This window comes from Rhinolophus ferrumequinum, chromosome 8 (assembly GCF_004115265.2).
Source record: "Rhinolophus ferrumequinum isolate MPI-CBG mRhiFer1 chromosome 8, mRhiFer1_v1.p, whole genome shotgun sequence".
In the NCBI taxonomy this organism is placed as follows: domain Eukaryota; kingdom Metazoa; phylum Chordata; class Mammalia; order Chiroptera; family Rhinolophidae; genus Rhinolophus; species Rhinolophus ferrumequinum.
In genome coordinates this window covers 5,979,305-5,989,259 of record NC_046291.1, presented here as the reverse complement: position 1 = coordinate 5,989,259, position 9,955 = coordinate 5,979,305, and the positions used below count along the sequence as shown (strand labels likewise).

General features: G+C 57.6%; 1 protein-coding gene across 1 annotated transcript; it reads left to right on the top strand.

Moving 5' to 3' along the window:
• The first annotated feature begins 2,976 nt into the window (after positions 1–2,976).
• Positions 2,977–9,592, top strand: SNORC (secondary ossification center associated regulator of chondrocyte maturation). Its single transcript, XM_033111539.1, has 3 exons — positions 2,977–3,193; positions 9,097–9,279; positions 9,411–9,592. The coding sequence occupies exons 1-3, from the start codon at positions 3,121–3,123 to the stop codon at positions 9,518–9,520; spliced, it is 366 nt and encodes a 121-aa protein (XP_032967430.1). The 5' UTR covers positions 2,977–3,120; the 3' UTR covers positions 9,521–9,592.
• The last annotated feature ends 363 nt before the right edge of the window (positions 9,593–9,955 follow it).

Genomic DNA, 9,955 nt, shown 5'->3' with positions numbered 1-9,955 from the left:
CGGAAGCAGAAAGAAGTCGCTTCTCCCCTCACTTCTTGTCTGCCACCAGTGCCTCCCATGGGCAGATGCTAGCAGGAAGTCAGCTGGCAGAAAAGTCTCGGGAGTGGCATTTGGGGTCTAACTACATTATGTTTCTCCGTTACATTGTGGGGAGCACAAAGATGGGGATGGGAGGCTGAGCAATCAAGCAGCACAAACGAATGAACAGTGAGAAGATGCTCGTGGTTAAATCTGTCCCAGAAACCGCAGCTGGCTGAATCCAAATATGAAGTCTCTGCTGTCCTGGCACTTACCACGTGGGGACAGACAGACAAGCAATGAACACTTCATCTAAAGATACTGTTACATGTATCTGACAAAGGATTTTTATGTGGGACACACCTTCCCAAAATAAAGACCACCCTAATAAATACAATATAAGCAAAAATAATTGAGCAGACCCTCCACAAAAGAGGACATTCCTGTGGTCAATAAGAAAAGGTGCCCAAGGGGCGGCCGGTGAGCTCAGTTGGTAGAGCGCGGTGCTCTTAACAAGGTTGTTGGTTCCATCCCCACATGGGCCACTGGGAGCTGCGCCCTCCACAGCTAGATTGCAAACAACTACTTGACTTGGAGCTGATGGGTCCCGGAAAAACACACTGAAAATAAAAAGTTAAAAAAATAAAAATTGGCTGCTTTATTAAAAAAAAAAGGTGCTCGACTTCAGTCATGGAAGCGCATCCATAGTGAGACCCCGCCACTTACCTGTCAGACAGCTAGAAATAGAAGGACAGGCACCCCAGAGATGGTGAGGATGCATCAATTGGAACAAACACCTTGAAAAACTGCCGGGCAGCATCTAGAGAACCTGAACACTGTATCTACCCTCTGCCCCAGTGATTCAGTCTGGAGGTGTAAATACAAGCACGAAAATCAGTGTACATGTCCAGCAAGAGACATGTACAAGAATATTCATAGGAGCTGTATTCATAAAAGTTCACACCTGGAAATCACCCAAATGAACAAAGATAAATGACAAAGGAATGAATAAGTCGCAGCATATTCAGATGGTTGAACACTGTTCAGCAATAAGAATGAATGAGCTGCTACATGCAACTGTGGATGAATGTCAGAATGCTGAACAAACACACCAGACGCAAGAGTTCATGTCATCAGATTCCATTTATTTGATGGTCAAGTATGGACAAACTAATCTATGGTGACAGAAGATAGAATCGGACTTTGAGGGTTCTGACTGGGGAGGGGCAGGAGGGATCCTGCAGGTGTGTTGGAAATGTTTATTCATCTGGGTGGCATTTACACAGGTATACACCTGTATAAAAGTTTATCAAGCTATAAACATAAGATCTGTGTGCTTCACAGCATATGAGATGTGACAATTAAGTTCGAAAACTTTTTGCAACGATGTTGCTAACCTTTTTTGGTTTCAGAGGGATTATTCATTGTGAACTTGTAGCAAATGGACAAACAACCAAGTTTACTATTTGGAAGTGCTGAAAAGACTGCATGAAAAAGTTAGACGACCTGAACTTTTCACCAACAATTCACGGCTCTTGCATCACGACAATGCACCAGCTCAAATCATTGTATTGGAACACCCTCCCTACTCACCTGATCTGGCCCCCAGTGACTTCTTTCTTTACCCAAAGATAAAGGAAATATTGAAAGGAAGACATTTTGATGACATCCAGGACATCAAGGGTTATATGATGACAGCTCTGATGGCCATTCCAAAAAAAGAGTTCCAAAATTGCTTTGAAGGGTGGGCTAGGCACTGGCATAGGTGCATAGCTTCCCAAGGGGAGTCCTTCGAAGGTGACCATAGTGATATTCAGCAATGAGGTACATAGCACTTTTTCTAGGATGAGTTCACAAACGTAATTGTCCAACCTTGTATGTTAGTCCTCAAAAAAATTTAAAACAATGAAAAAGAAAAACGAGTTTCATATAAATAGAAGTGCAAAGAAGAAATTGAAAGTGGTATGATGGGTGGATAGGGGCTGACCTGAATGGTGATAAGGAGATCGCCACTTAATGAGCTGAGGGGCTGCTCTCTGGGAGAGGGGACAGCAAGTGCAAAGGCCCTGAGGTAGGATCAAGTTTGAGCAAGGTGGGAGAGGAGAGCAGGGCCAAGGCAAGCCCTTCGGTTGGCTTTTTTTAAGTGCAGTGGGAAATCACAAGGGTGTGAAGTAGGCGGGTGTTGGCAGTACTTTCTGAGCCACTAGATGTGGGGAGTAAGATAGAAAGAGAGGGAACTCGGATGACTTATTGTGGGGCTAGGATGTCTGGAAAGGGAGGGCTGGGATTCCATTGACTGCGCAGGGCTGGGGAGGCAGTGGAGTCAGGTTTGTTTCACACAACGTCAAGTAGGAGATGCTCTTTAGACACCCATGAGCTGTTGGGGAGGCCGTGGGCAGTGGGGCTGAAGTTCTGGGCTAGACCCAGGCGGGAAGCGCGTGTCATGAGCAAACAGGTGGCACTTGAAGTCTCAGGCACCTGGGAGAACAGAGCGCGAAAAGGAGGGACACATGGCATTTAATGACATGTGCTTTTCTGGAAAGAGACGAGAGCTGTCAGAGAGTTTGGACTGAAATTGCTTTAAAGTGCTTGTGCTTCTTTAACAAGCTCTGTGGAGAGTCCGCTCCCGGCCAGCCATCTAGAACCCAGCCGTGAGCAGACCCCGGCCTCTCAGTGCTCACTGCCCAGGGCCCAGTCTCTGAGCCTGGGCCCTGGGCCACGTCCAGATTCACTAAACAGAGTGCTGGGAGCGCCTGCACTTTTCAGGTTCCGGGGTGTTTGCACATGGAGGTTTGAGAATCTCTCACTTCCAATGGCCCAGGAGTGAGTGAGTGTGTGTGTGAGAGAGAGAGAGAAAGGGTGAGAAAGGGTGGGGCTGCTCCAGAATTTGGGAAGGCGGTCTGTTCTGTAAGCTCCGCTCTGTGTGTGTGTGTGTGTGTGTTGGCGTGTGTGGGGGGCGGGCACGGTGTCCCAGGAGGACAGAGTTTGCATTGATGAAAACCCTTCCCAGCCCGTTGATACCTCTTTCCCGCCGCCCTGAAGTTAACCAGCTCAGTCCTCAGTGCATCCTGCTCTCCGGCCGGCCGTGCTCACTCGGCCAGGATGGCATTCCGTCAGGCCCTGCGTGTGGTGCTGCTGCTCCTCTCCGGGGTCCTGGCTCCTGCGGTGCTCACAGGTAAGGGTGCTCCCTTGGCTCTGCTGCCACCAGCCTCCAGGTGGGAAGAAGCACCAAGACCTCCGGGGCCAAGAAGTACCTTGGACCAGATTCGCCAATGCCCACGGGGCGGAAGCCCTTCGCAGGAGATGGGTGGCCATTGGGGTGGTTCTGCGGAGGGCTCCCATGAGCCAGATGGCAGCAGTCGGGGAATTCCAGCCCGGGGACGGGGACAATGGCCTCTGAAGTAGGAGAGTGACTTGGGAAGCAGGGCCGGGGAGGTTAGCTGCCTGGGGGACATGGGGATTACTCCAGTACCCTAAAATCTGCAGCCTCCCAGACCTGGGAGTCACAGGGGGGCACAGGGCCAGGGTAAGCGGCTGGGGAGCCAGAGGCCTCAGGCCCCTGCACAGAAGACCACAGAGCCCTGCCGTTTACTTTTCAAACCCTGCAAGCCCTTCCCTGCTCGTTTTCTGAAAAGTCTTTCACGAGTGTAGACCCAGGTGGTATTCCCAATTTGGGAAAAATTCCAGAGGGAGCACCGGGCCTGAGCCTCAGCAAAACCATGAAGACAGGGGACTAGGTTTTGCACTGAGGCCCAGTGGCTGGGTCTGGGTCCCAGCAAGAAGGAGGGTCCCCACAGGCTTGGGTCACGTACCCAGGACCTCAGCCCCAGTCCTGGCATGACTGGGGCTCTGCCCGGGGAGGAGCTGGCCCAGGCTGGCTTTGAAGCCTGAGAGAGCAAAGGCACAGATGGGTCGGGGGGAAGTTTTCTAAGAAGAAAGTGATCTCTGCTGGCCCTGAGGTAGCCAGAGGAGTGTTTCAGACCCCTGTGGGGAGTCTGGGGCTCTGGGGAAGTGTCTGTGGATCGGTGGATGGCAGGCGTGTGAGCTCGGCCCAGGGAGACCCGCTGGGGGATGGAGGCCTGGGGGACGGCCTCACTCAGGCACACACGGAAGCAGTGGGCAACGGTGAGGAGCGTGGGGGCCTCTCTTGAGATGCCCTAGGAAGCAGCCAGCAGCCTGGCTTTGCTTCTGGCTGTATCCCTCCTGGCTGTTTCTCAGCCTCTCTGTGCCTGTCCTCGTCTGTACAGTGGTGACAGTCTCCCTTCCAGGGGACTGTGGGCCTCCCAAGTTCAGGCACGTGAGCTTTCAGGATGGGCCAGGCATGTGGTAGCGCCCAACCTGTGTACACATGTCCCAGACCCTCTGTCGGAGGCAGGGAGGTCTCAGGGCAGAACACCACGCAGGCTGGGGAAACGCCTAGCTCCCTTTTGGTGGGGTAGGTGTCGGCTGGGCAAGTCGGGGGAAGTGGCCTAAAACGTAGGGCGGCATCCTCCCTGGCCTAGATCTTGGGGCTGTGATCCTTGCAGCCCCCACACCCCACCCCATCCCAATGAAACGTGCTCCTGCCTGGTGGTCAGAGTGGTGGAGGTGAAGGCTGGCGCCTGCCTGCCGGGGTCTGGGGCTGCCTGGGGAGCTCCTTCCAGTTTCCGGCTCCCCGAGCAGCCAGCTCTCCCAGCCAGGCTGCTGGCCAGAGGTGCTGGATCAGGCTGTGTGTGCTCAGCCTGGGTGGGTGGGCTTCGTCCTCCACCACAGGAATGCCTGGGGGACAACCTCGTGTTTGGTGTCACAGGCCCTCACCTGGCCTCACCTCCCTCCACGTGTCCTACTGAAGGCAGGCAGGCCAACTCCACTCTGGAGTCTTTGGGGTCCTGGCAGGCTGTCCTTCCTCCCACCATTCTGGGAGGTATATACGAGGCCCGCCAGCCCCCTGACCGCTGCCCGGTGGGCGGGGGTCCTGGAGCCGACAGGTCAGGAAGGAGTGGCCCTGTGGCTGAGGTCCAGGCCAGCCTGGGCCCGCCCCACCGGTCGCCTGTGGCCGCAGCTCCTGGCGAGGGGGAGCAGGCCAGGTTGAGCGGGCGGGAGGCCAGGGCAGGGATGAAAGGGGCCTTCATGGCCTGCACAAAGGCCGTCTGTGAGCAAGGGCGCCTGGCCTCGGGGCCGTGTGGTCAGAGCGAGCGCTAAACAAACTTATTTACCGAAAGGCAGGGTGGCTGGGGGTGGTGGGGCTGCGGGACAGCCCACAGTGCCCAGGCCTGTGTCACGAGGCCCCCACTTCTCGTTTCCCTGGTTAGAGCACAGAGTCACAGATGTTGTTTACTCTGGTCCTTGGAGTTTGGGTCTCATCACAGGTCCTCTTTGGCCCTCCCCCTTGTCTGTCCTCACTTAACTAACGTCACTGCGGCCGACCCATCACTCGCCTTACATGCCCATGGGTTCCGTCCTCTGCACCTTTGCTCAGGCTGCTCCCTCTGCCTGGCATTGCTTCCCCCGCCTCAGTTGGGGCTGCTGCTGGCAGACTCCTGAGAACCGCTGCTGGTCATGGCTTCCCAGAAGGGTAGATCTTTGCTTCTGGCTGTATCCCTCCTGGCTGTTTCTCAGCCTCTCTGTGCCTGTCCTCATCTGTACAGTGGTGACAGTCTCCCTTCCAGGGGACTGTGGGCCTCCCAAGTTCAGGCACGTGAGCTTTCAGGAAGGGGCCAGGGTGGTCTATTGCCTTTCCACGTTTTTTCCCTCGTACTACAGCAAATTGACAAAATCCAGAGACATGCAGGTGAGGATAAGCAAATGATTCGGCCCCTTCCTGGCAGCTGTGCCTCTTTTGCTGGAGGCTGTTGGCTAGCCCCTGAGGCCCTGGCTGTTCCAGCACAGGTGAGCCCCGGACCAGACTTTGGAGGAGAGTGGGTTCTCCCCTGGCAGTGGGCACCAGCAGACCACACCACACGGAGTGGCCTAGCCTGTCGGGCCGTGTGGCTCCTGCCAGAGGGACCCAGGGTGGAGGCAGCCCTGACGATGACAGCATGGTTACCCACTTGTGTGGGCTGGGAGAGGCACGGTCCAACCCACATTTCACAGGTTGGGAGAATGAAGAAGGAGGTGGTGAAGTCTGTCTGCCAAGATCCCAGGGTGAAAGTGTGACGGAGCCAGATGTGGACCCATCCCACTGGGTTTGGAAGCCCATGGGCTCAGCTCGAGCTTCAGGGACTGGTTGGGTTTTGAAGGCAGGTACACTCAGCAAGGAGGAGGCAGCCCGGGCCGTGAAACAAGGAAGAGCCAGGCCTCTGTGGGGAGCAGCAGAGGCTGGTCACAGGAGAGGAGCGGAGAGGGCCTGGGTGCACTTCCCAGCTGCCCTGCTCAGAGGGCCCATTCTCCCCAGAGATGGCTCCCGGGCTCCAGCAAGGGCAAAGGGTGGCTAGCTCCAGGAGTGAGCCCCTGCCCTCCCAGGGGCCGTGGGGCCTGTCACTCCTCCTGAGCTTGGAGCTGATTCCCCAGATGCCACCCAGGTTGACTGGGCCTGATCCCCAGGAGCCCCAGCCTCCCTGGCCAGGTGCCTGGCAGACAGAGGTGAGCTTTGGCCGGCAGTGGTGGGACAGGGAGGTGCCTGCCTGCTGTCCTGACGCGGGGGGAGCGTGGGGAACAAGCGGGGGCCAGTGGTTTCTCCATTTATCTGGGGAGACAGACAGTCTGTGAGCCCTAGACCTCAGGGCCTGCCAAGTGGTGGGTACACTCAGGCCTTTTTCTGCCCAGTCCCCCGGAGCCTGAGGTCAGCATGCCTGGGGCCTGGGGCCTGGAGCCTTCCGTGGCAGCTACAAGGCGGCAGAGCCACAGTGACAAGGCCTGCTAGGGTCACTTGTCCATCCTCACAGGGACAACTTCGCAGACGGTGGGGCCACCATGGCCCCCAGACCCAGCACTGCAGTTGAGAGGAAAGCTCCCCCCACCCCTGCCCCACTGGGTGCTGGGGCCTTTTCCCCTGGGGCCTCCTTGTCAGCGGTGTTTTCTGAAAAGGGTGCCAGCTTGGGCAAGTTTTGTGGTCCCTGCCCGCAGGCAAGCTTCTGAGCTGAGCCAGCCTGGGTCTGGGAGAGGCTGCAGGGGCAGGACCTAGGGGTCTTTGTACAATTTTATTGTGAAAAGATGTTAAGTTTATAGAAAAGTTGCAAGAATAACCCAACGAATTCCAGTAGATTCCATGTTTCCCCGAAAATAAGACCTGGCTGGCCAGTCAGCTCTAATGCGTCTTTTGGAGCAAAAATTAATATAAGACCGGGTCTTGTAATAAAATAAGACCGGGAGTTATATTAATTTTTGCTCCAAAAGACGCATTAGAGCTGACTGTCGGGCCAGGTCTTATTTTCAGGGAAACACGCTAGATTCACCAGTTTCCACCATTTTGCCATATTTCTTATCTCTGTCTTCCTGTTTCTATCTACCCGCCTGTCTGAACGCTGAACCATTTGGGAGTAAGTTGCAGGCGTGCCCCTTTGCCCCTAAAATGCTCAAGAACAAGCATATTCCCTCACATAAGCGGTCGGTTGTCCACATGAAGAAAGGCACATGCACGCAGTATCTAGACCACAGCCTTACTTGAATTTCGCCAGCGCACCCCAAATTGTCTTTTATAATAGCAGCCCTTCCAGCCCCACCCAGGAACATATGCATTCGTTGTCACACCTCCTTCGTCTCCAAGCTGGAAGAATTCCTCAACCTTCTTTTGTCTTTCATGGCCTTAACGCTGTTGAAAGCCCAGTTATTGTAGGACTGGCCCCGAATTCGGGTTTGGCTGATGTTTCCTCAGGCTTGGCCCCGGGGGCTGCTGTTGGCAGGGAAGCCCTGGAGGACCTGTGTGTCTTCAGAGCACCCCCGGATCACACTCAGGGCCAGGCTGAGGGCCGACCCTGCTACAGCCGACGGTCAGGGCTGCGCTAGGAGGCCTGAGCCCACCTGCCATCCTCATTTGGAACTTCGTTAGGTGGCTGCGGCCTCCTGTTTGAGGAGGATGGAGGAGCCTAGGGTTGGGGTGGTGCTGCGGGGCTCACGGCCAGGGTGGGGGTAGGGGTGGGTAATAGGCGATGGTGAGGGGTATGGGGCTGGGGTTATCACACAGGCCTGTCGCTTTAGGTCTCTGGGGCCGCTGGGGACCCCAAACCCTACTAACCCCCCACCCATGAGCAGAGAAGGGCTCCTGCAGAAAAGGCTGCCCAAGGACTGATGTGTTGATTCAGCCCCAGTTTGTATGGGGGCAGGGGACACCCACCGTTTCCTTGGAGTTCCCTTACAGACCACAGATACATACCCCTGCCCACCCCTCTGGCCCTGTTCTGTTTGGAGACAGAATGTGCTGGCATCCGTTCCTTAGGATGTACGGGCCCCTTGGGCTTTTAAGCCTCAGACACATAGGGGTGTGAGCGGGTGCTAGACCCCATGTCCTGTGGGTCGCATGGCTTTACCCAGGTGAGGGCCAAGTGGGACAAGCAGGGCTGACTGGCCTGGGGTGTGGGTGGACCTCTTCTCTCCACCTCCTGCAGCAGTGGTCCTTTCCAGCCTCAGGGGCCGGGGGTGGGCAGGGATGCTGATGGTGCACCTGCCTGGCCTCTTCTCCCTGGTGAAGGCTGACCTGTGTCTGCCCTGCAGGGGAAGGCGGTCCCTCACAGGTGTCACCCCACGCAGGCCTGCGGTCAGGGCTGCGGTCAGAGCCCATTGGTTCAGATGGGGTATCCCAGGCTCTGCTGGGAGAGAGGAATTGCCCTGCCCCATGTCCCCCTACTCTGCTGCCAACCTTGGGTTCTCACAGCTGTTTTCTAAGCCGGCCTGTCCTTTTTCTCCCCCTCCCCCTATCAATCTGTCTTCACTTCGGTGTGGAAGAAGCCTGGCCCCAGTGGGGGCGCTGGGGCTACACGCGGCTTCTCAGCCTCGGATGCCTCACCTGTGACACTGGAGGGCTAGTTTAGTGCTGATCACCAGGCGCCCCCAGCCCCATCTCCGCACACAGCACCACCTCCCCAGGTGGTCACCCGCGGGGGCGGGGCGACGTCCAAGTCAGCCCTACTGCCTGTGCTCCAGCGCCTGTCCTTGGCCTTGCAGCCGAGGGCCCGCAGGAACCCGCACCCACCCTGTGGAACGAACCCGCCGAGCTGCCTTCGGGAGAAGGCCCAGTGGAGACCACCAGCCCCGCCCGGGAGCCCGCGGCCACTGGTCCCCCGGCCCCCACCGCCGCGCCGAGTCCGGAGGACAGCACCGCGAGGGAGCATCTGGATCAGGGCGGCGGTACGCGGCTGGGTGGGGAGGGAACGGGCTGGCGGAGAGAGGAGGGGGAGGGGAAGAGGGAAACGAAGGGGGGAGGGGAAGGGGAGGGCGGGATGGGGCCAGGGGCTGACGCGGCCCTCTGTCCTCCGCAGGCTCGCTGGGGCCCGGTGCCATCGCGGCCATCGTCATCGCCGCCCTGCTGGCCACCTGCGTGGTGCTGGCGCTCGTGGTCGTCGCTCTGAGAAAGTTTTCAGCCTCTTGAAGCGAATAAAGGGGCTGCGCCCCCGCCCGGCGCGACTCCGCTGCACCGCGGGGCGCGCCCGTTTCTCCAGTGTGTCCGTGCATGAGTGTGTGGCGAGCGGGGGCAGGCGACAACTCGCGACACGTGAGCGTGTGTGCACATGCCCGGGCGCAGTACGCCTGCAGGAGCCGTGTGCGTGCGCGGGGCTGAGACCGCTGGGGGCGGCCAGCGCTGGGAGCAGGACACCCGCACCCGCATGGGCCCCGGCGGCCCCATCGCCCTGTGCCCTCGGCCCCGCCCTCCCCGAAGCATCCTGTGCGGCGACAGGCGGGCAGTGGCGGGCACGGGAGGGGCTGACCGAGACTGCCCCGCACCTGCCACCCTGCTTTTGGCGTTCGGGCCTCGAGATGGCAGGGATTGGGCGGCCGTCGGGGCTCCCGGCCAAAGGCCGGGTTG

Bases quoted from the DNA above. Each gene is read 5' to 3' on its own strand.
- SNORC (XM_033111539.1), top strand. From the start codon at position 3,121: ATGGCATTCCGTCAGGCCCTGCGTGTGGTGCTGCTGCTCCTCTCCGGG. The intron at 3,194-9,096 runs GTAAGGGTGCTC...TTGGCCTTGCAG, and splicing joins GGCTCCTGCGGTGCTCACAG to CCGAGGGCCCGCAGGAACCC. The intron at 9,280-9,410 runs GTACGCGGCTGG...TGTCCTCCGCAG, and splicing joins GCATCTGGATCAGGGCGGCG to GCTCGCTGGGGCCCGGTGCC.